The sequence below is a fragment of the Mastigoproctus giganteus genome, chromosome 5, assembly GCF_048544385.1.
Source record: "Mastigoproctus giganteus isolate SK-2022 chromosome 5, ASM4854438v1, whole genome shotgun sequence".
NCBI classification, from domain to species: Eukaryota; Metazoa; Arthropoda; class Arachnida; order Uropygi; family Thelyphonidae; genus Mastigoproctus; species Mastigoproctus giganteus.
The window spans coordinates 124111478-124138295 of NC_143579.1; the positions used below are offsets into that span (position 1 = coordinate 124111478).

General features: G+C 38.3%; 1 protein-coding gene across 1 annotated transcript in view; it reads left to right on the top strand.

Moving 5' to 3' along the window:
* Zip99C (Zinc transporter Zip99C) overlaps nucleotides 1-26818 on the top strand; it is a 336298-nt gene that overhangs the window by 270360 nt on the left and 39120 nt on the right. The window contains exon 11 of the mRNA XM_090373442.1: nucleotides 26231-26330. Coding sequence (XP_090229568.1) covers nucleotides 26231-26330 — 100 coding nt within the window. The remainder of the gene's footprint in view (nucleotides 1-26230; nucleotides 26331-26818) is intronic.

Genomic DNA, 26818 nt, shown 5'->3' on the forward strand with positions numbered 1-26818 from the left:
ATTGTTTTTATAAATGGAACTAATAAAATGACTACAAAAATTACGATACTTTAATGTACATTATCCAATTAAAAAATTTGAAATAATAAAAACCGAAAAGGGAGATAAAGTAATTGTTTACATAAATGAATTGAAAGTATTTTTACCAGATAGATTCAACAGAAAAATAACATAAAAATTTTGAAGATTACAATAAAATAAAAATGAAACTTATTTATAAAAATATGGTAAAAATAAAGCTCGTATAATTGATTTCAAGGTGGAATTTTTACGTCATTTTTTACTCAAACATATGTTTACAGCACCCTTGTTTAAAAAAATATAAATAATTTTGATATTTGTAGTTTATTTTATGAAAATTAACGATTTTAAGGGAAGAGGGGCTTTTTTGAAAAACTATATGTTGTCCCAGAATCCCCATTTTCTGTACTACTGTCATCCAATAAATCCACAAAAGTCTTGCTAGTCTGTGAGTGAACCAGCCTACAAGTTCCAGTCAATATCTGGAAAGTTAAAATATCCCCTGTTATAAAGACCTTATGATTTACTGGCCCACTCTTTTTCTCTGTACAGCTGTTCGTTGTACTCATCAGAGTAGGCCTATAACACACTCTTACTCTCAATTTTGCTTTCCCAATGCTTATGTCACACCAAACTGACTGAGCATTGCACTGACCACTCATGTTAACTGGATGCGCTGCCTTGATTTTTATATGCTTCTTAACTAAGAGTATAACCCTCCTTCCCCCTCCTATCCTGTCCATCCTTCCTGTATACTTGTACTCACCATATTCAATTTCTGCAACCCTTATATCCCAATGACACCACATCTCTGAAATTCCAACAATGTCTGCATTTGATGTCTTGACCAGCACTTCAAATTCATCAAATTTATTTACTATACTCCTAGCATTGGTGTGCGTGCAGCTATATATGCACCTGTTCTTACTCTTAATTACCTTTATACAACCCATGTATTTACTTATTCCATGATAACTCTGGGGTCAAGGGCCTTTAGAACAGAGTTTCATCTCACCATCACTTTTGTTCTGGTCCTCACTTATCCCAAGGGTAAGGATGGGTCATACATAGCCTCTCCTTACCTAAGACCGTCCGTACGTGGTGAACTAACACATCTTTCCTGAGGTGACCCTGTTAACACAAAACACAGCAGATCTAGAAGAGTAAACCTCAAAAAAAAAAAAAAAATCCCCTTTAGGCCTCAAAGATCCTTTAGTGCCCAAAGAATGAATGGCTGAGGGTAATGCAGTTCCAAACGATGACCTCTGAGAACCAGGTGAAACCCAGTTGTAACCAACTGAGCTTTGCTCTGCTGCAGTCAACTTTCTCTTCTCTAGCTTCTCATGGGATGCATGAAGTTCAAACCTAAAACTCTCCATACCACTTTTCCTATGATTAAAGATGGCCTGCCACAAATGATACAAGTTGCAGCTCCGCTGAACGAGAAGTTTTTTAGCCATATTTAGCTGCTTTATTGACCAATTGTTATATCAAATTATCTTCTATAAGTAGCTTATAGACCTAGTCAGGATCCTTAGTTTATTCTGAATTGAGACAGCGAGATTTGGAAGTTAATTAATACTTAAGTGTCCGTAGATTTACCGTTCATAACTTGCCGCCATTGTTATACGATACAAAGTTATATCCCAAACTAGATAGCGTAAGCTTAGTATAGTATAGTATAATATTGTCAATCAATCAGTAAAATCTATTAATCTTATTAAACTTCATTGTCAATTAAATTGTACTTTTTAACTAAATACATATAACGACTTAAATTACAAACGTAACATAATTAATTAATACATTACTTGATACGGAAGTTATATAAACGGAACTCATAGATAATACTCGATACTGAAAAATATATATAGCGTTATAACTATTGGGATACAAGTTTACGGTTATAATTTTGTACTGAAATTGAAATTTTATTGAAATTAAATTGAAATCATGAATCAGACCAGAGCAGCAAAACAATAGGTTCTAGCTAATGGGAGTGCTGTGGCTCAGGGGAGAACTGAGGTGGGCAGCTGCCCTCTGAATCACAGCCTTTTAAAATGCACTGCTTGCATGATGTTTGTGGCGCAATCGGGTACGGGACATGATATCACCATGGGGGATGTCTTTGTGCATGCGCAATGTAAGGAGTGTAAGGAAATCAGGCGACAACTCAGCATTGTTATGGGCCTATATGAGAGCTTGAACGACAGGGTGGATGCCCTCGAAGGATCTAAATTGAGGGGCCCATCAAGCTCTCAGCTGCCCATATCAATGCCAGAGCTTGCACTTGGTCATCATGCAACACAGTGGCAATCCCCAAGGCAGAATGCACTGGTCCCACAGGAATTAGTAGTTGTTGGTGACTCTATTGTCAGGGAAACAGGGAACATGCTTTGTAAAAAGGATATGTCTGCCAGGGGCAAAGGTTGATGACATTGTAGAGCGGATATCATCTTTTAAGGGCACAAAAGGGTGATATAGTTGTACACGTTGGCACTAATGATATTAAGAGTACTAGACCGGCAGAATTACTTTACAAATACAGGTCACTGTTGAAAAAAAGCCGTGAATTAGGGTTGAATTTGAAAGTGTCTGCAATTCTGCCCAGACACGATAGGAGGGAGTATATGATGAGAGCCTTAGAAAGATTGTGCAAGGCTCAAGGGGTAGAATTTTTTTCGGCCTGGTCTGTACTTGTTAACAGGGATAGGATACACTTAAATAGCAAGGGTGCAAGAATATTTGCTGATGCTATCGAGGCTGTGTTAGGCGGGTCGGAAAACTGCTAGCTTGGGATTCTTGCACTGCTTCTATTGGAATGAGCAGCAGTCTGGAAAACAAGATGCAGGATATTTCAGAGACTGCTGGGAGTCATTGCGGTACAAGTAAACACATGGATTGTGTTAGGGTAGCCAAGAAAAGGAACAGGTGCATGTATACTTGTGTGTACACCAATGCTAAAAGTTTGGTAAATAAATTTGATGAATTTGAGGTATTGCTCAAAACATCAAAGGCAGATATTGTTGGAATATCAGAGACGTGGTGTCACAGATATATAAGGAATGCAGAACTGGAATTTGGGGAATATAATGTATACAGAAAGGATAGACAGGATAGGAAGGGAGGAGGGCTTATGCTATTAGTTAAGAAACACACAAAATCTAAGGAAGTGAAGCCAGTCGACATCGCTGAACAGTGCAGTGTCGAGTCAGTTTGGTGTGACTTAAGCATTGGGAGATCAAAATTGAGAGTAGGAGTGTGAGGCCTAATGACTCTGATGAGTATAATAAGAAACTGTACAGGCAAATAGAATGGGCCAGTATATAAGAGAGTCTTATAATTGGGATTTTAATTTCCCAGATATTAACTGGAATTTATGGGTTCGTCACTCACACTAGCAAGGCTTTTGTGGATTTATTGGATGATTGTTTTCTACATCAGCATGTTCGGGAGACAACTAGAGGGAGTAATACTCTTTATCTGATTATCAGTAGTGATTTTCATGCATTAAGAATCTGCAGATAAAGGAACCACTAGGTGGCAGTGATCACTGTGTGCTGCAGTGGGATTTACTCAAAAAGGTAACTACCATCAGGGGTAAAGGGAAGGGTTTTTGCTTTCGTAAAGGCGACTACGGTGGTCTGAGACAGTATTTAAATTCTATACAGTGGGGCCAACTGATGATGTGTTACCAACAGCAAATTCAAAATGGGAAGCATTCAAAGAACTTATCTTGGAAGCTACTAAGCTTTACATACCAGCTAAGAAATATTGTTCAAGGTTTAGGCCTTAATGGATGTCAGATGAACTAATGAAACGTATGGCAGAGAAGAAAAATGCAATGGGATACATATAAATTAATGGGTGACATGGAAGCCTATGATAGATATAAGCTGGTCTGTAACCAAGTCACAAAGGAGATTAGGCAGGCAAAGGCAGATTATGAGAAATCCTTGGCAAAGGATGCAAAGAAAAACAGAAAAGGATTCTTTACCAATGTAAACTCTAGAAGGAAAGGAATGAATCAGATTGGTCCACTGGATATTGATGGTTCAACAGTTGAGGATCCTGCTCAGGTGGCTAACAAACTAAACGAGTATTTTGCCTCTACATTCACACATCAGGAGTTATTCAGGAAGGGGAATGCCAGAGGTGAAGTAAACTGTGGCAGTGAGCTAGATGATTTTGTAATAACTGAGAGGAAAGTGGAGGAGAAATTGTTGAGGATAAACATAAAAAAGGCATCTGGGGTAGATGGGATCTATCCAGTTATATTAAAGGAGGCAGCAAAGGAAGTAAGCAAACCCTTAGCCATAATTATGAGAGCTTCTTTGGACTTAGGGGAGGTACCCATAGACTGGAGATGTGCAAATGTGACTCCAATTCACAAAGGAGGATCAAAGGCTGACACAAGTAATTATACACCTGTGAGTTTATCTTCTGTTCCAGGAAAATTAATGGAGGCACTGGTTAAAGGAGCTGCAGGATCATCTAGACAAGACTTCAGTTATAGCTCGGACACAGCATGGTTTTGTTAAGGGAAAGTCTTGCGTGACCAATTTGATTGGATACTATGATGCAGTCACAAAAGAACTGGATGCAGGGAATAACTTTCATATTATATATTTGGATCTTAGAAAGACTTTTGATACTGTTGCACATGGAAGACTGCTGCACAAATTGGAGCAGTGTAGCATTGGAGGCAAATTGCTGCTATGGATAAAGGGATGGTTGAGGGGGAGAAGACAGATAGCCGTAATCAATGGACACTGCTCATCGTGGACTAATGTTATTAGTGGAGTCCCTCAGGGTTCAGTGTTGGGTCCATTGTTGTTTTCTGTATTTATAAATGATATTGATGATGGTATATCAAGCTTAATGTTCAAGTTTGCAGATGATACAAAGGTTGGCAGGGTTGTTAAGGACAGTGTGCTACTGCAACAGGATCTGGAAAGGTTGAGCAGATGGGCTGAGAGGTGGCAAATGAAGTTTAACATTGACAAATGTAAAGTACTACATATGAGAAACAGCAACCCCAGAGCAACATATCAACTCTGTGGTAGAGAATGAAAACGACCTGGGGGTAATTGTGCAGGCAGATATGAAGTTCTCTGAGCAGTGCAGATGGGCTGCAAGAGTAGCTCATTGTGTCTTGTCAATAATATACAGGAATTTTTCTAGCAGGGATAAGGAGGTGATTATTCCCTTGTATAAGGCAATGGTCAGGCCACACCTTGAGTACTGTATACAGGTCTGGAGGCCTCATTTCAAGAAGGATGTAGAGCTGCTGGAACGAGTACAGAGAGGGGCAAGAAGGTTAGTGAATGGAACAAAGGGTTGCTCTTACGAAGAAAGGCTTAAGTTTTGCAAATTACAGTGTCTGGAGACTAGGCACCGGCGAGGTGATCTGATGGAGGTGTATAAAGCCTTGAATGGTTTGAGCGCGGTCAATGCCGATGGGATTCTCCTCTTGCTCAAAATAATCACCTGAGAGGGTATAAATTCAGATTGAGGAAAGACAGATATGGGATAGATATGCAGAAATTTGCCTTTAGCCAACGGGTAGTTGGTTGGGGGAACAGACTTCCCTCCCTTGTCGTGGAAGTTGATAGCCTAAATAAATTTAAGGCTCAGCTGGACAGGTATTTCAAATGAATGGAGGGATGAAATGGAAGTGGTTTTTTTTTTTTTTTTTTTGGCTGATGCTGCATAAGCTTGCTTTTTTGCATCATGTGCCTCTACTAATGCTAATGTCCACAACAAAAACATCTCTAAACCAGTTCCAGGATGTCACTGTGTGCCCTGAAAAATTAAATTTAAGAAAGAAGATCGTAAATGTGGTCACATGGAATGTAAAAAATGTAAAAGAAGGCAAGAATGGAAATGGTCATCAATGAAATGGATAGGTACAAAATTGACAATTTAGGAGCAGCCAAAGTCATGTGGGCAGGACAAGGTTATTTCAACACTAGAAATGGGTCTTTGATTGTTTTTCTGGAATCAAGTAAAAAAGAACATTGTGTCACTGTTATATTGAATAAAATATGTTCAAGGTCTCTTCTTGGATACAATCCTGTTAATAGTAGACTTCAGAGCCGACCAGTAAATTTCACAGTTTTACTTGCATATGCATCAACAGCCACAGATGAAGATGTTGATGTTTATTATGAAAACCTCCAAGCAACTCTTGACCTGGTCCCAAAAAAGGATGCTTTGATACTTGTGAGTGATTTCAAGCAAAAGTAGGCAAGACAGTTCCTTCTATTCTGGAATGTGGAAAGTTTGGTCTTGGCACTAGAAATGAACAGGGAGGAAGATTAATTGAATTTTGTTATCTGAGCAGTCTGCTCCAAGACTGTCCAGCAGTTGACTCTCTGTACTCATGTTGCCGATGTTATTCTCTTTGTCTGCTTGTGGAAAAAGTCTTCTAAGTAAAGTTTTAACTCTTTAATTTGTTTATATGTCTTCAATCTGGTTAATAGTTTCAAATCTTAATTTCTCTTCTGTTTTGTACTCTGATTTTCATTACTATCTTTTTCTTTGTACTCTTAATTTTCTGTTTGATTTCTCCCTTTTTTGACCCTTTTCATACCAAGAGGGCCTGAGGGACATGCTTCAAAGTCTTCCTTAGTTCTTTCCCATAAAACTCTGATATCTAAGTCTGGGCTATCCTCTATATTTAATTTAAGGGTTGTTTCCTGGTTTCTGCATTTTTTCATCCATATTTAAGTCATTTTCAGTTGTTTTTTCATATTATATTGTCTTCTGTTGGGAGAAATAATTTGATGTGTCTATTTCCAAATTAGACTAATAACCCAAGTAATGGGATTTCCTGGTTTTGGCAGGAAAATCGCCTTGAACAAAAGAAAGCTATTATCTTAAATCTGTTACTAGATCTAAGTTGCCCATTAAAGATAACTTTGATATAAGTAGTTTTCAGTCTAATATAGTTAAGGTTTTTGAGCCCTACAGCACTAGCAATCTTCTGACAGTAAGATTGCTAGTGCTGTAGCGAACGTGCCGTACAGAAATACACTCAAAAACACAAAAATGTATATGAATTATCAAGAACAAAACTCTTACTTCAAATAAATTACTTCTCTTCATCTGTGGTTACCGTAGGAATCAAGAGCTCCATGTTGTGAATGCTTGAAGAAAATACAAAATCCACCTGAGTTGTCCTATAATCACCATCTGCCATCTACATTAAGCGGTGCATAGTGCAGATGTGCAGTGTCACTAGGATTATAAAGCTACTTATAGAGTATTATTTAATAAGACAATCATCCCATCAAGCTCTCATCTACTCAACTCAACATCAGAGCTTACACTTGTGAATCAGGCAACATAGGAGCAATTTCCAAGGTAGAATATGCTGGCCCCAGAGGAAGTAGTTATTGTCAGTGACTCTATCGTCAGGGAAACAGGAAATGTATCATAATAGGATCTAGGTATATTTTCCAGGGGCATAAGTAAATGACGTAGAGCAGATAACTTTTAAGGGCATGAGAGGTAATATTGTTGTTGGCAGTATGATATTAAGAATAGGAGATCTGAGGACTTCCTTAACAAATAGAGGGCGATGTTTTGAAAAAGTTGCAAGTTAGGATTAAATTTGAAACTGTCTGCAATTCTGACCAGACAGATAGGAGGGAGTATATGTTTGAGAACTTTGTAAATGAGTTCAACTCTGGAGAGACTGTGCAAGGTTCAATGGCTAGAATTTTTCTGACCATGGTATGTGCTTGTTAAGAGGAAAGACTGTTTTTAGAGGGTTAGGATACATTTAAATACAACCGGTGTAAGAATATTTGTTGATGCTACCGAGGCAGTGTTATGAGAGTCAGAAAACTGCTAGCTTGGGGGAAAATACACATACTATTAACTAGAACCAAAGGCAGAAGTGAAAGTGATTCTTGCACTTCTATTAGAACATGCAGCAGCCCAAAAATTAAGATGTCAGGGAATTAGCACTTTTGTAGGTCATCATGGAATAAATAAATACATGGGATGTGTTAGGGTAAGCAGACTTGAAAACAAGCATGTATACTAATGCTAGGAGCACAGTGTAAATTTTATGAATTTAATGCACTGATTAAGTCATCAAATGCAGACACGTTAGGGATACTGAAGAATTCGTGTCACTCAGAAGTAAGAGATGCTAAATGTGTGCAGAAAGGATAAACAAGATGAGGGGGGGGTTTATGCTCTTAGTTAAGAAACATTAACTCTGAGACAGTGCATCCAGTCGATATGTCACTAGTGCAATGTTGGATCAGTTTGGTATGACATAAGCACTAAAGAAACGAAAATGAGAGTAGTAATAGTCTGTTATAGCCTAATGATTTTGATGGCTCTATATGCAGACATATAGAGCAGCCAGTAAATGAGAATGTCTTACAAATGGGATTTTAACTGTCCAGATATTGGCTAAATTGTCTGGGTACTATTCTGTGGGTTAATCAAAGTTGCAACATCTCAATTCATAATTTATTAACTGGAACTTGTGGGTTGGTCGCTTTTACTCTAGCAAGACTTTTGTGAATTTAATGGATGACCATTTTCTACAGCAGTTAGAGAGAGGCAACAAGTGGAAGCACTTGTTGGAATACTCTTGATCTGATAATCAACAGCAATTTGCAGAACTGAAGCCTTTCTAGGTAAGAGCTTTTCTCTGCACCCATTCCAGCAGATCTACATCCTTCCTAAAGTGAGGACTCCAGACCTGTATACAATACAGTTGATGCAGTCTAACCATGGCACCGTAAAAAGGGATAATCACTTCTTTAACCCTATCAGAAAGGTTTCTCTATATCTTTGACAAAACCTCATGAGTTAGCCTGGCAGCATGTCTGCACTGTTCAGAGAATTTCATATCTGAATGCACAATTACCCCCAAGTCTTTTTCATTTTCCACTACTCTAGGATTACTGTTACCCATATGCAGTACTTTGCATTTGTCAATGTTAAATTTCAACTATTGTTTCTCAGCCGATTAACCCAATTTTCCTAGGTCTTGTTATAGTAGCTCAACCTGATTACTGTTGTAGTAGTAGTAGTGGCATGGGATGCAAGAAAGCAAGTGTATGAGCAACTGCATAAGCAAGTGAGCTTATGCAGCATCAGCCAAAAAAAAAAAAAAAAAAAATCACACCATTCCCTCCAAATGCCTGTCCAGTTCTTCCTCAAATTTATTCAACCTATCAACTTCCACAACGACAGATGGAAGTTTGTTCCAGCAATTAACCACCCTCTGGCTAAAGGCAAATTTCCACACATCTATTCTACATCTGTCTTTTCTTAATTTGAATTTATGCCCCCTTAGGTTCGTAATCTGAACAAGTGGAAGGATCCCATCAGAATTCAGCGTGCTGAACCCATTCAAGGCCTTATACACCTCAATCAGATCACCGCACAGGTGCCTAGTCTCCAGCCACTGCAATTTGCAGAACTTAAGCCTCTCTTGGTAAGAGGATCCCTTCATTCCCCTCACCAATCTTGTTGCCCTTCTCTGTACATGCTCAAGCAAATCTACATCCTTCCTAAAATGAGGCCTCGTGGCCTGACCATTGCCTTATACAGAAGGACAATCACCTCCTTTTCCCTGCTAGCAAAATTCCTATATATCATTGACAAAACCCCATGACCTGCCCTGGCAGCCTGTCTACATTGCTCAGAAAACTTCATATCTGCCTGCACAATTACTCCCAGGTCTTTTTCATTTTCTACCACCTTAAGTGTAGTACCACACAGTTGGTACGTTTCTCTGGGATTACTTCTACCCATATGCAGTACTTTGCATTTGTCAAGGTTAAACTTCAGTTGCCACTTCTTAGCCCATCTGCCCAAATTATCTAGATCCTGTTGCAGTAGAACGCTGCCATTACTGTCATTAACAACCCTACCAACCTTTGTATCATCTGCAAACTTCGACATTAAGCCTGATATACCTTCAACAATATCATTGATAAATATACAAAACAACAGTGGACCCAACACCGAACCCTGTGGGACTCCACTAATAACATTAGTCCACGAAGAGCAGCACCCATTGATTACCACCCTCAGTCTTCTCCCACTTAATCTTTTTTTTATCCATTGTAGCAACTTACAATTAATACCATTCTGCTCCAATTTGTACAATAGTCTTCCATGCGCAACAGTGTCAAAAGCTTTCCTGAAATCCAAATATATGATATCAAAATTATTTTTGCATCCAGTTCCTTTATATACCACCATCAGTATCATAATATCCTATCAAATTTGTCAGACAATACTTTCCCTTAACAAACCCATGCTGTGTCTGAATTATTGCTGCAGCCTTGTCTAGATGATCCTGCAATGCATCTTTAACCAGCGACTCCATTATTTTACCTGGAACAGAAGTTAAACTAACTGGTCTGTAATTATTCATGTCACCCTTCGATCCCCCTTTGTGAATTGGGGATACATTTGCACATCTCCAGTCCGTGGGATGCTCTCATAATTATGGCTAAGGGTTTGCTTAGTTGCTTTGCCGCCTCCTTTAATATAACTGGATAGATCCCATCCACCCCAGGTGGATGGGATCTATCCAGTATGGGATCTTTCTTATGTTTAATTTCAACAATTTCTCCACCACTTTGCTCTCAGTTATTACAAAATCATTAAGTATCCTGCTACAATTTGATAACCTTCTGCCATTTTCAAACCTTAATAATTCCTCATGTGTGAATGTAGATGCAAAATACTCATTCAGTTTGTTTGCTATCTGAGCAGGATCATCAACAGCCGAACCATCGATGTCAAGTGGACCAATCAGATTCATCCCCTTCCTTTTAGAGTTTATATAAGTAAAGAAATCCTTGCTGTTTTTCTTAGCATCTTTTGCCAAGGATTTCTCGTAATCTGCCTTCGCCTGCCTAACCTCCTTTGTGACGTGATTACAGACTAGCTTATATCTGCCATAGGCTTCTGAGTTGCTTGATAATTTATATGCATCCCATGCATTTTTCTTCTCTGTTACGAGTCTCATTAGTTCATTAGATAACCATTTAGATCTAAACCTTGAACAATATTTCTTAATAGATATGAAACTTTTAGTAGCATCCACGATTAATTCCTTGAATGCTTCCCACTTAGAATTTACTGTTGGTAACATCGTCAGTTGATCCCACTGTACAGAATTTAAAAACTTTCTGAGACCACTGTACTCACCTTTACGGAAGCAAAAACCCTTTCCTTCACCCCTGATGGTAATTATATCTTTAAGTAAATCCCACATCATACACTGTGATCACTGCCACCTAGTGGTTCCTTTATCTGCAAATTCTTAATAACAACCCTGCCAATTCTTAATTGGCAGGGTTGTTAACCACCCTGCCAATCTTTTTATCATCTGTATCATCTTCCAACTTTTACATAAGCCTGTCATTAATAAATATTGAAAACAATTAAATGGGCCCTACACTGAACCCTGGGGAATCCATTAATAACATTAGTTCATGATGAGTAGTGCCCATTGAAACCAAATGGTCTTCTTCCATTTAAATGTCCATTTATCCAAAACACTAATTTGCCCTTAATGTCACATCGCTCCAGTTTATGTTTTTCTTTTTTTTGTTTTTTTTTTTTTTGTTTTTTATGAAAAGCCCAAACACGAGAGGTATTAGAACCTATAGTAGTTAGTACTGTGCTTGGGTTAGAGGTTGAGAAGATGAAAGGAGATATTTGTTGATATTAGACTTGAACTTCTGCAGAATGTAATTTTCAGGAAATACATATAAAGGAAGGTTGTTCCAGAAAACGGCAGTTGAATGAATAAACGAAAAAGATGAAAAGTTGGTTCTGTGAGTTTGAAGTTGGACAGTAAATGGATGTTGGCTGGTGGCGGCACGTGTTCCGACTGTTTTGAAAGAACCTATTATAGAAGCCAATTCAGAAGTACAGTGCCCATGGAAGTATCTGTAGAAAAGGCATGCAGCAGAAACGGTACGTCTATGAGACAGCAAGTGGAGTGACTCTGTTAAAGAGGAGTCATTAATTAACCTAACTGCCCTCTTCTGAATGGAATCTAGAAGCCCGAGAGAGAGGTTTTGGGGACACTGCCCCAGATGTGGGAACAATATTCCATGGTAGGGGAGATTTGCAATTTGTACATAGTGAACAGCTGTTTGAAAGAAAAGTAAAGCCGAGAATGAATGGGAAAACCACGTTTTTTAGATGTAGAGGAAGCAATATTTGTAATGTGCTTGTGCCAAGACAGAGATTAGAAGTCAGAATAATCCCCAAAATAGATATATAATTTTGCCTAGAAATCAGAGTGTCACCAAAGATAATAATAGGAGCAGAAGAATTCTTTTTGTGAGATATAAGACAAGACTGAGTTTTAGAAGGATTGAAATCAACTAAGTTGTCTTTGCCCCACTGGAGAATTACCTGAAGATCGGCATTTAAAGAATTGGTAGCAGATATTCGAGAAGTTGCAGCTGATTGAGCAGGGCAAGGTTTCTCAAAATGGAAAGTGGAATGCAATGTGCTATCATCGACAAAACTATGGATAGGATTTCCAGTCAATGGAAGAAGGGCATTAATATACAAGAGGAAAAAAACGGAACCTTGGGGGACACCAGCATTAGTGGAGAAGTTAGAAGACAGAGATCCATCTACCATTACCATCAGTGAGCGATCAGAGAGAAAACTGGATAATCAATTACAAAAAACAGTTGGCAAACCATAAGATGGAAGCTTGTTTAGAAGACCTTTATGCCAAACACAATCGAAAGCGTTTGAGATGTCAAGAGCAACTGCTTGTGTTTCACCAAACTTTTCCATTGAATTTGTCCATAAATGAGTAACATAAGCCAGAATATCACCAGTGGATCAACACTGACGGAATCCATATACTGGCAATTGGTGATCAGACGGAAGGTTTCTAGGTAGTTTAAGAGTTGGCGGTCAGTTGATTTCTTCATTACTTTAAAAAGAGTAGAAGTAATTGCATTAAGATGATAATTGGATGGGAGGGATTTGTCACCCTTTTTAGGAACTTTTTAGAAAATGCAAGCCAGCTGGATTTGTGAATATTAAAATCACCGAGGAAAATTACCTCACTGTTAGGAAAGTTGGACTGGAGAAAGTCATGTTGCAAAGAGAGGAAGTCAGAGAGTTCCAAGTGATTAGTGGAGTTGGGAGAACGGTAGAGACAACAGATGAATTTGACACAATGAAGTGGAGAGATTTTAAGCCAGAGAAGATTGAAAAGAGGAGATTCCAAATTACCAAGTCTCTGACAGGGAATATCGGAGCGGACATATGCACAAGTACCACCTTTGAGGCAAAAGGAATCATACAGCGAATAATTTAGGCAACTGAGAAGAGCAGTAGTTGAATCAACCAATAACTGAGATTCTCTCAGAAAAAGTACATGGGATTTGGCAGACTGCAAGTGGAAATGGACATCATTGAGATTAGATTTGAGACCACGTATATTTGTGAAATGAACTAGGAAGTGTTTGGGAGGTTTAGATTTTTCCGCAGATAAGTTTACTCTATTAGTTTGACAATTCATGGTGTATTCAATAGTAAGAAAAAGTAGGAAGGGGGACATACTGTATGAAGTAATGAAAGCTTTGGATATGGCATACACATGGTAAGAATATACCCAGATCTTTGACATAACGTGGCCTTGATAATGCCTCCCCACATACACACTACTTGGATTCCCTCCAGTCACTATGTGGCAGAGTAGAGGTAGCAAGATTATACACTAGCTGATCTGGAAGCTTCCTAAAGAGTTACCAATAGGTTCGGTCTGGTGTACTGACTAGCGACCGGCCTGCGAACACTTTAGAGCTGTGCCCTCAAAATGTAAGGAAGATTGGATCGTGTGATGATGTTCGTCATAACCTCAAAAGTCATCAGTCATACTGCATGATGGAAGAGATGTAGCTGTCTTTTATATGCAATATTATTAAAAGCAACATTATGATGTTACTGATGGTGGAGTTGGTTTTTAATGTGATTACAATTACAAACCCATATCCATATTAATAAGAGCACCCTTGGATTCAGGGGAGGTCCCTGTGGACTCGAGATAGTGAATGTATCTCAACTTCAGAAAGGGAGAGCAAAATGTTCCATGAATAATCACAGATCCTGTTAGCTTAACTTCTGTTCCGGTGAAAATACCGGAGAAAAAAAAAAACTGTTTAAAAAAGGAATGCAATTATACTGCAATCACAACATGGATTTGTTACAGGTGATCCTAGTTGACCAATGTTATTGGATACTATGATGCAGTTACCCAGAAACTGGATAAAAAAATAATTTTGATATCATATACTTAGATTTCAGGAAATATTTAACTACTGTTGTACACAAAAGTGCTGTACAAATTGGAGCAGTGTGGCCTTAAGGTAAGCTACCACTTTGGATAAAGTTGTGGTTGAGTAGGTGAAGACAGAGTGTGGTTATTAATGAACACTGCTCTTCGTGAACTAATATTATTAGTAGAGTCCCCTTTGAGTATAATTGTTGTTTTGTATATTTATTAATGACATTGATGAAAGTACAGGGTGGCCATAATTAAAGTATCCCTATTCATAGTGCTCTGTAGCTCTAAGTAATAAACGGAATGCCACCAAAATTATTAAGTAAACTATTCAAGGCATGGGAGAAGGATCCCGTGGGGAAAAAAATAAATTATAAATAGTTCCAAAATCTGCCAATAGGGGATAATATGGCACTGTACAAGAGGAAAGACATGTCAAAGTACCAACAAATAAATAACTAAGACAAAACCTTAATGATATTACAAATTTTCAAATTTTTATTTGTGCTCTTTGCAAAAAAACAGAAAGAAACTGAACTAAACTGCCAGAGGAAATGGTTTCACAGCTCCAAACTACTTACAGTTTACTCTCAGATGTTCAATGATGTTACTGATGGTGGAGTTGGTTTTTAATGTGATTACAATTGTTCTGGACCAGAAATTGCATTCAATGCACAGTGTGCTCCACTGCAGAATGCAACATCTCTGGAGAAATGTTCTGCACATGTTGCGTTACGTTGTCCTTTAAGAAAGCCAGGTTTGGGACACTTTCTCGATATACGTTGGCCTCGAGGTGACCCCCACATGCAAAATCACACAGTGTAAGGTCAGGCAAACATATGGAGGCCATGCAATGGGAAACAAACAACTAATGACACTTTCTACAGTAAAGTGATGCCGGAGAAGCAACTGTACTGGTCGTGCGATATGAGGAGGAGTCCCATCTTGCATAAAAATTGTATCATCCAGACATCCTCTGTGCTACAGTTCAGGAATAATGAAACTGCTCAGCATGTGATGATATCTTTGTGCTGTAATGGAACAGGTGGCTGCTCCTGCTGGGTGCAATTCCTCGAGAAAGTTTGGCCCTAGGATGAAATTTGAAGTCACACCACACCATATGGTTATTTCCAGCTAGTATAATGGAATTTTCTGAATAGCATGCGGTGCTTTTGAAGCCCATATTTGGCAATTTTGAGTGTTGATAGTTCCATTGAAATAAAAATGGGCCTCCTCTCCCCAAAGAATGTTCCATGGCCAGGCATCATGCATTTCCATTCTGGCCAAAAACATTACAGCAAATTCCATTCGTTTTTCAGGATCATCTCTTTGCAGCTGCTGCTAGGGACTTATCTTGTATGGATAATAGTGGATTAGTTTCTGAAGAATTTTCCATACAGTGGAATATGGGACATCCAATTGACTCGCTACTCCCCATGCACTGGTACTAGTTGCAGCAGTAGTATCCATGGATCGGTTGACAATAGCCATTGCAACTTCCTCTGCTGCCTAAGGTGAAACAGGCTTCCTACCTCTTCAAAACAACAAAGGACCCAGTTTCTTTAAATTTGTTAATCATCCTTCCAACTGCCGCAGCTGATAAAGCACCTTGACGTTAGTTCTTACAGCATCTAAATTTATGCAGAGCGGCTGCTGCATTGCATCCATTAACATAGAAGAACTTCACAATTAAAACACAATCAGGTAGAGTAAGATGCATTGTTAACAGTAAACTAACAGAATACACTTGCAATGTTCGCGTTGTGCCTTTATAGCTCTCTGCTGCTGGGAAAATTAAATTAATTCAGATTTATGCAAATTTTCTGCTCTCTTAGGTATCTTATTTTTTAGTTTGGATTTAAAACTTTAGTGCAATTCAGTTTCGCTCTTTTTTTTTTTTTTTTTGCAGAGCACAAATAAAAATTTGTAATTTCATTAAGGTTTGTCTTAGTTATTTATTTGTTGGTACTTTGTCATGTCTTTCCCTTTGTACAGTGCCATATTATCCCCTATCAGCAGATTTTGAAACAAATTTTTTTTTTCACAGGATTCTCCTCCCCATGCCTTGAATAGTTTACTTACTAATTTTTGTGGCATTCCACTTATTACTTAGAGCTCCGGATAGGGATACTTTAATTATGGCCACCCTGTATCTCACGTTTAATGTTTAAGTTTGCAGTTAATACAAAAGTTGGCAGGGTGGTTAATGACAGTAATCAAGGTAAGCTGCTGCAACAAGATCTAGAAAAATCAGGCAAATGGGCTGAGAAATGTCAATGGAAGTTTAAAATTGACAAATGCAAGGTACTGCTTATGGGTAGTAATAAGGGTAGTAATCCCAGATTATTGTACCGACTGTGTGGTATTACACTGAGGGGGTGGAAAATGAAAAAGAACTGCAGGTGCAGGTAATTGTGCAGTCAGAAATTAAGTATTCTGAGCAGTGCAATGCCAAGACAGCTCATTGTTTTTTTTTAAAATTATATACAGGAACTTTGCTAGGAGAGATAAGGAGGTGATTAAACCATTGTACAAGGCAATGGATGGTTATGCTGCATCTTGAGTATTGCATATGGATCTGGAGACTGGGCAACTGCAAGGCAATCTGTTTGAAATTTTTGAATGCCCACTCATACTAGTCTATGCAAAAATCCTCTTTGCCTAGGCTACACACGAGGGGGCATAATTTCAAATTGAGGAAGGATGGTTGCAGGATGAATGTGCAGAAGTTTGCCTTCAGTCAGTGGGTGGTTGATTGTTGGAACAAATTTTCATCTGTTGTTTTAGAAGTGGGTAGTTTGAATAAATATAAGGAAGAACTCAACAAACTGTTGGAAGAGATGGACAAGCAATATAGGATTTTTTTTTTTTTTTTGGATGCTGCTGTAGAAGCTTGCTCTCTTGCATCATTTGCCAATGCTAATACTAGGATTTAATCCCATTTTATGATAGTGCTCTTCAGATTGCTGTAGGAGTCGTTTGAACTTCACCTGTGCTTAGCTTATGTGTTGAAGCAGTTGAGCCTTCACTACATATACAATGATGAAAATTCTTCCTGTGTCACTAAGTAGCTAAAGTACAGTGTATCCCACCTCATCTGATTAAGAACATATGCTTTATTGTCATTAATCAAAAACCTAATGAGAGTAGACCAGTTGGAATCAGAATATTAATTCTTCTGGAAAATATGGGAAACAACTTGCACTTATTATTTTGTTCAGTGGAGCAAAGAGTGTCTATTGACACTCTTTGTGTCTAATAATGCTAATGCAGTATACAGTGTCTTCTTTGATATGCCATTCAGAAAATACTCCTCTTGTAATGCAGAGAACAGAGGGCTACTTTTATTCTTATACAATCCCTATACCCCTTTCTCTGATATGCAGTATATTTACTACTGAACTGTGTGCAATTAAGGAAATACTTTTTTTTGTTTTTTTTTTGCATTAATCTATTCTGACTTTCTTGATGTGCTCACTGCTCTTGCAGAAGAACCTCTAACATCCCATAGTTATATTGTATTAACAACAACAAAATGAAAGAATTCAACCAAGCAAGAAAATAATTTTCAGTTAGTTTGGATTCCCAGTCATTAGCATTAGTAGCATTAGTAGAGACATATGATGCAAGAAAGCAAGCTTATGCAGCATCAGCCAAAAAAAAAAAAAAAATAATAAATAAATAAAAAATGCTCCCATTTCACCTCTCCGTTCGTTCCAAATACCTGTCCAGCTCAGCCTTAAATTTATTTAGGCTACCAACTTCCACAACAAAGGATGGAAGCCTGTTCCACCAACCAACTATCCCCTGGCTAAAGGCAAACTACCATACATTTATCCTACAACTGTGTTTCCTGAATTTGAATTTATGCCCTCTGAGGTGATTATTCTGAGCAAGAGGAAGAATTCCATCAGCATTGAGCATGCTCAGACCATTCAAAACTTTATACACCTCAATGTGGGCATACTGGGTATTGTCATGAGGGAATACTGGGTATTGAATGTCTGACTAACCTGCAAAAAAGGTTTGGCTGAAATATTGACAGCTTTATGAGCAGTTTTTTGTATTAGAAGCCTAACAGCATAAGCAAAAGCATACAGAAGCAAGAAACTTTACAGAATAAAGTGCACTCCAGTAATGGAATTTCTGAATGCAAAATGGACACACCTTCCTTATGTACATTAATCTGTCCCATAGTATAAGCCCTCCAGTATGCACTTCTTGTGAGTCGCCGCTGTAGCCAGGTCGGCAGGAGCAGCAGTGCGTAGCACTTGCTACTTGATTAGACCGGGGTTTGAGCCTGTGACCACCAAATACGGAGGATGCACAAAGGTCAGGGAATGACCACCACATATCCCCGGAGCAATATGGCCTTAGTTGCTAATGCTCCTAAAAACTAAATAACAAACAAAGATGCACTTCTTGTCAAGGCCAAATTATCATTGGGCATTTATTGACAGATCTATCTATCCACCCACCCACTGCAAAACGGAAACATCACTGAAGACCCAGAGGAAATCTTCTCTGAAGTAACAAGATTTTATAGAGAAATTTACAGTTCTCAAGAAACCTCTACAAAGGCAACGGAGGAAATCCTTTCAGGACAAAAAAATCTCCCATACGGCCCAATGCAGTATGGAGAAACAAATCACCCTACAAGAACTCACAGCAGCATGCAAAGCCCTTTCCAAAAATAAATCACCAGGTCTGGACGGACTAACTTCTGAATTCTTCCAAACGTTCTGGGATCAACTCGGAGTGCTACTCTCTGAAATGCTTGAAGAAGCTCAGTTCCATGGACTACCAGCTTCGGTCGCTCGACTGATTCCCAAGAAAGGAGATCGCACCAATTTACAAAACTGGCGCCCGATTTCCTTAATGAATACGGACTGTAAATCATTTCCAAAGCCATCGCCAATAGATTAAAAGCCACTCTCCCAGATATCATCGATCGCCAACAAACATGCTCTGTACCTTGAAGATCGATTCACGACAATCTACATCTGATCCGAGACCTCCTCTCCACTGCAAACAGCCAAAGAGAATTCCTAGCACTAATTAGCCTTGACCAGAAAAAGGCATTCGACAGCATAGAACACAGCTACCTATTTCAAACCTTGAAAGCCTTTGGATATGGACCTTACATCATCGGAACAATCCATCTGCTATACAAGGAAGCCAAATTCTGCCTGAAACTCAACAACCAGCTCACCTGCCACTTTCCGTATTCCAGAGGAATAAAACAAGGCTGCCCACTCTCTGGACAACTCTATGCAATTGCCATAGAACCATTCCTTAATAAAATTGCCACCAGTATACAATCCCGACGAACGCTGCTACCAGAACCCCACCTAAATATAACCTACTCAGCATACGCAGATGACGTCACAATTGCAGTACGACACGAGAGTGAATTTGAAGTCATTCAAAAGGCTCATGATCTTTATGCTCAAGCATCAGGCGCAAAACTCAACCACTGTAAGACCAGCGGCCTGTGGGCTGGCAACTGGAAAACTAGAACCGACTCCCCCATCCAAGGCACATGGTCCACCGAGGGACAGAAATACCTAGTTGTGTACCTCGGCAATACCCTCCTTTTCTCCCAGAAGAACTGGCCCGAATTGCTGAGTCGTTTCAACAAAGTACTCGGGAGATGGAGAAGCGTGTGCACCACATCTTCGCTGAGAGGGAGAGTGCTTGTGGTCAATCATATGGCGGCAAGCGTTCTCTGGCACACCTTCAAAATTCTCACTCCACCTGCTGACTTCCTCCACCAAATCCAGGCATCTGTCCGAAGCTTCCTTTGGAACAAAACCAACTGGATGTCCTGCTCCAAACTTAGCCAACCACTTACTCACGAGGGTCAAGGGTTGGTCTCTTTAGACGACAAAATCACAGCATTCTGGATCACCTTTCTTCTTAAGACGCTGCAAACAAAATACGCACATTCCAACACTACGGATAAACTACTAACAACAGCCACTAGAGGACTATCCCTTTCAACAATATTGAGAATGGACATGGCACCAGTACCACCCAAACTACCGCCGTTTTATAAAGACGCACTATACCGCTGGAAAAAGCTAAACCTTCACCATAATCTTGAGAGAACATCCCTTCCCGGAATACTTTTAGAACCGCTCTTCTACAATAAAAGAATAATAAACCCTGCAAATGATGATATTCTCTTCTTCCCTACGTGGAACTGGGCAGGAATAAGAACCATAGGCGACCTCCTGACACCAAGCCTTGAATGGAAAGGATCAGAGGATTTGCCTATTAAAACCATTAATGCAAAGCAGCAACACATACATCTAAAATCAGCGATCACACAAGCTCTTCCAGACATCACTACAACTAAAGGGATTGGAAATGTCACTGGATCCTCGCTTACACCAACCTTCGTCATCACATCACCAGAAGACACGGTACCTCTGTCTCCTGCACCCTCCAAAAAAGCCTATCAGCTAATCATGTCTCACCATGCAACCACGATTTTCCCGTCATCCACCTGCCAAGCTGTCCCTGCACCCCTCTCCACTCACCACAAGCCACCATCAAACTTTCAGTGGAACCTTCCTTACAGGACGAAATGTTCCAAATCGGACGCAGACATCCAGTGGAGACTGTGGCACAACATCCTTCCCACCCCAGTCAAGCTACAAACCTTCGGGTTACGCTCCTCAAACTACTGTCTCTTCTGCGCCACCCCAGGTACCCTGGAACACATATACCTGGCATGCCCTGTGAACAAGGAACTCGTCAAATACGCTTTGGATGCAGCAAAGCTTGCCTGCAACCACACCCACACTCCGGAGGACTACTGGTACCTACTTCACTCTGAGCAGACAGCACACACCACCTGCAACTTCCTATTCATTGCGGCCAAGGCCGTCATTTACACCTTCTACTTGAAGCACACAAGAAGCAGTGACGACGTGCTTCCTGTCGACACATCGGTGAAACATCTGAAGTGGAGCCTACGGAGGAAGTTGCAGAGCAGACTTCTACTCAAATTCCACAGCAAAAAACCAGAAACTGTGGATCATCTTAACAGCGAATGGAACAGTGTCGGTCACCTCTTCACCATCACTGAACAGTCCATCACCTTCAACGTGTGACACTTAACATGAGAATGACCCAACCCCAAGAAACTGTTTTTTTTTTTCTTATTTCCTGAAATTAAAATATTGAAACCTTTGTATTTCTTTCTAAAAAGTTTTCTTTATCTTTCTTTTTTGCTTTGTACATAGAATGTAAATAGTTGTTGTTGAAAATGTATCTACTGTTCACGTTTTAATAAAAAAAAAAAAAAAAAAAAAATATCCACCCACCCACTGTAGTATTAACTGAAACTTTCCAGTTGGTTCCAAAGCCAAAAAACCATCACTAACTTGTATTAGTATTGGCAACGTGATACACAAATCTTATACACCACCAGTTAAAAAAAAAAAAAAACATAATTGCACATACATTCTTTCCAATAATTTGTCCACATCTTCTTTAAGTTTACTAGAGCTACCTGCTTCCACAACACTAGGTGGAATTTTATGCAACAGTTGATTATTCTTTGGCTGAATGCAAATTTTTGTATATCTGTTGTGCGACCATCCTCTTTATTTTCCCTTGTGTATATCATCTAAGAAAAAGTAAGGATAGTACAGTGGTCTCAGACAGTTTATAAATTCTGTACAGTGGGATCAACTGACGATGTTACCAACAGTAAATTGACATTCAAAGAATTAATCGTGGCTGCTACTAAAAGTTTCATACCTATTAAGAAATATTGTTCGAGGTTTAGGCCAAAATGGTTATCAAATGAACTAATGAGACTCGTAACAGAGAAGAAAAATGCACGGGATGCATATAAATTATCAAGCGACTCCGAAGCCTATGGCAGATATAAGCTAGTCTGTAATCACGTCACAAAGGAGGTTAGGCAGGCGAAGGCAGATTACGAGAAATCTCTGGCAAAAGATGCCAAGAAAAACAGCAAGGATTTCTTTACTTATATAAACTCTACAAGGAAGAGGATGAATCTGATTGGTCCACTTGATATCGATGGTTCGACTGTTAATGATCCTTCTCAGATAGCAAACAAACTGAATGAGTATTTGCATCTACATTCACACATGAGGAGTTATTAAGGTTTCAAAATGAGAAGGTTATCAAATTGTAGCAGGGTGCTTAATGATTTTGTAATAACTGAGAGCAAAGTGGAGAAGAAATTGTTGAAGTTAAACATAAGAAAGGCACCTGGGGTGGATGGGATCTATCCAGTTATATTAAAGGAGGTGGCAAAGCAACTAAGCAAACCCTTAGCCATAATTATGAGAGCATTCTTGGACTCAGGGGAGGTCCCCACAGACTGGAGATGTGCAAATGTATCCCCAATTCACAAAGGGGATCGAAGGGTGACATGAGTAATTACAGACCAGTTAGTTTAACTTCTGTTCCGGGTAAAATAATGGCATCACTGGTTAAAGATGCATTGCAGGATCATCTAGACAAGACTGCAGCAATAATTCAGACACAGCATGGGTTTGTTAAGGGAAAGAAAGTCTTGTCTGACAAATTTGATAGGATATTAATTTGATAGGAAAAGGAGGTGATTGTCCCTCTGTATAAGACAATGGTAAGGCCACGCCTTGAGTGCTGCGTACAGGTCTGGAGGCCTCATTTTAGGAAGGATGTAGATTTGCTTGAGCGTGTACAGAGAAGGGCAACAAGATTGGCGAGGGGAATGAAGGGATCCTCTTACCAAGAAAGGTTTAAGTTCTGCAAACTGCAGTGGCTGGAGACTAGGCACCTGTGCGGTGATCTAATTGAGGTGTATAAGGCCTTGAATGGGTTGAGCACGCTGAATTCGTATGGGATCCTTCCACTTGTTCAGATTATGAACTTAAGGGGGCATAAATTCAAATTAAGAAAAGACAGATGTAGAATAGATGTGCAGAAATTTGCCTTTAGCCAGCGGGTGGTTGATTGCTGGAACAAACTTCCATCTGTCGTGGAAGTTGATAGGTTAAATAAATTTCAGGAGGAACTGGACAGGCATTTGGAGGGAATGGTGTGATTTTTTTTTTTTTTTTTTTTGGCTGATGCTGCATAAGCTCACACACTTCTTGCATCACATGCCACTACTACTACTTTCAGAATTTATTACATGCAACTCTTTTTAAAGCCTTAATATATGTGACTTAGATCAACATGCAGTTTACTAGTTTCCAGAGGCTGCAATTTAAAGCACCCCACTCTTGGTAAGAATATCCTTTTGTGCCCTGATATTCTTGTTGCTCATCTCTGCACTTTTCCAACATTTCTGTGTCTTTTTTCTAAAATTAGATATGTAAATCTATATACACTATTCCAGATGCTGCCTAATTGTTGCCTTATACAATGGGATAATCACCTCTTTGTCACTGCTGTCAAATTTCTCTATATCATTGAGAGCATTCAGTGAGCTGTTCTAGCAGCTTCTTTGCAATTCAAAGAGAATTTCATATTAGTCTGCAATTACCCCTAGATCCTTACTAATCAATAACCTTCCTCTCTATCTATATATACTCCACTAATTTGAATATGGTACCACCCAAATGAGTACGTTATTCTGGGATTACTACTCAAATGCAGTACCTTCCATTTATCAAATATTAAATCTCGATTGCCATTTATAGCCCATCTGCTTAATTTAATTAGATACTCTTACTTTATGATTATCATTAACTGCTGTGCCTACCTTGGCATCATCAGCCTACTTGGATATCTAGCTTGAAACATGTACATGAATATTATTATTATTATTATTATTACTAGCCATATAGTGCAAGAAAGCCTGAGGCTTATGCTGCACCGGCTAAAAAAATTTCCCAGTTACCGTGACACAGAGAGAGAGAAGTAGAAGGGAATCACCAAGAAAGAGAAGAATGATGATATCCAGCTCAGGACTCTGTGTTTGCCAAGCCCATACTCACCAGATGAGTCCCTGGGGTTATCATTAATAAATAATAAAAACAGTAAGAGTCCAATACCGACCTCTGTTGAACACCAGTCGTCACATTAATCCATGGAAGAACAACAATGGCAGTTTATAACCACTTTTTGCCTCCTTCCACTTAACCATCCCTTTATCCATAGTAATAACTTGCCTCCGATGTCACATTTTTGCAGTGTATATGCATTCGTTCCTGTTGTACTGTAGCAGTATCAAAGGTTACTGAAATCTAATTATAATATGTCAAAATTATTCTTTGCATCAAATATTGCATGGCACAGCTAATTACCAGTTAATTTTATTTTAAGACTACATTTGAAATACTGTATCCAAGTATAGAGACCTCATCTGAAAAAAAAGATATTGAGCTTCTTGAAAAGGTCCAAAGACAGGCACCTCACGTGGTGAGATCAGCAAATGGGCAGTCATACAAGAAAAGACTTTGATTATGCTGGCTACAGAACTGGCAACCAGGCACCTCAGAAGGGACCTGATTGAGGTTATAAGGCTCTGAGGTGGATTAGTAAAATGAATTCCAGAACTAGGGGCCATAAATTCAAATTACAGGTGAAAAGGTTTAGACTATGTTAGACTTTTGTTAAATTGATATATGATAATTTGTTCTTATCTTTTTTTTTTTTTTTTTTTGCTGGTGCATCCAAAGCTTGTGGCTTTCTTGTACTATTTGGCTAATACTAATTGTAGCTATATCCATAAAAAGGTTGAAGATCTTAGTTTTAACATAGGATGATTTTTCTGACTTTTCAGAATGCATGTTAATGTATGTATATTGTAAACACAGTAAATTTGGTATCTCCAAATTCATTTCAAAAGCGAAAAAAGTTATTTTAAAAAATTTATTTTTATTTATTTTTTGTGAATGCTCCATCAGCTTGCTTTCTTGTATCATTTACCACTACTAATACTACTTACATTTATAATGAAAGATATCAAACACATGTAAGATAGAGAAATCCCTAGAAATAAATCTAAGTCACTCATTGAACCAAAACCAGGCTTCCTATATGGGTAATGTGAAACAGTATACCATGGGGAAAGAGTAAACATTGAAGAGCTGAGGTATAAATTTAATCTAGAAAACATAAAATTTTACAACTGACTTATTAATGATTGAATCCAACCAATAATTTCTATGAATTACAGAATTGTAAATAATAATTTCAGAAACTTCTATAATGGAGTGAACAGAATCAAAGTTTAAAATTTAAAAAGTTTGTATAAACTCTATCCATCAAATTGTGCTCCAGCTTTTGTAGCAGATGGAAGCTGAAATCCACACAATAGAAATTTGCTTTATAAAATAAGCAAAAATATTCAGCCAACAAAATCATGAAAACGTGCAGCAGATACCCTGGAGAGGGAGGGTGCTTTATATTAGTTTCAGTGCTTTGTCTCGAACAATGATATAAAGCATCTGCAAATTAAGCAATCAAGTTTGATTTTAATATACATGTATATGTAAGTTATAATTATCTATATAATTATAAGTTGTAATACGAATTATAAGTTATAATGCAAATAATTAAAATTTCTACTTTGAGATTGTCATGTTATCTGATTTTTGTCTCTTTTGTAAATAAACCAATTCTGTTATTTAAATCACACACTGTATATTAGTCAATTTCAAAGCATGATACACTTTAAAAAAAGTTCCAAAAATAGGTAGCAATGCCTGTGCCGTGTAAACTTTTATGGAAAAAATTGAAAATTATTTCAGGAAACTCCCATTATCATTTTAAAATTAAATTCAGTTACACTTCCACATATTATGTAGCCTACTATTATTTTAAAACCTGTGCAATTCAGAGTACAGGAATATGTAATTTTTTATTTATTTATTATTATTTTTATTATTATTATTTATTATTTATTTTTTTCAGGTAAATGTACAGCCTGGATTTTGCCTTTTACATCAGGAGGATTTCTAAATATTGCTTTAGTTAATGTCCTTCCTGATATTCTTAAAGAAGAGGATCCATGGTAAGTTATTCCCAACCACCACCATGATTGTTTTTGATAGAAGTATAAATTATAACAAATATGGACAGTTTATTATACATTATAAAAAAAACATTCTTGAATAAATGTTTGTTCTATTCCAATATTGGTCTCACATTTTGCATCTATAAAGATAAAAGATATATCTCTCTCGAAGTCTCAACCAGGAATCAAGTTTGATTCTAACCAGAATTTAATGACTTAATTTAAGGGGTGGGTAAATAGTAATTATAATGGAAATTACTATTTATTTCCGTTATAATTACTATTTACCCACCCCTTTATTATGAAAATTACTATTTAGTAATTTCCATTATAATTACTATTTACCTACTCCTTAATTAAGAACCAATCACCTTAAAGCTAGTCACCTCTTGCCATTCAAACCATAACAATTGCAGATCGATCAAGGTGAGTACTGAAAAATTAAGCCCTTGCTATTTTTTGAATTTAGCCCAATAAACAGTACT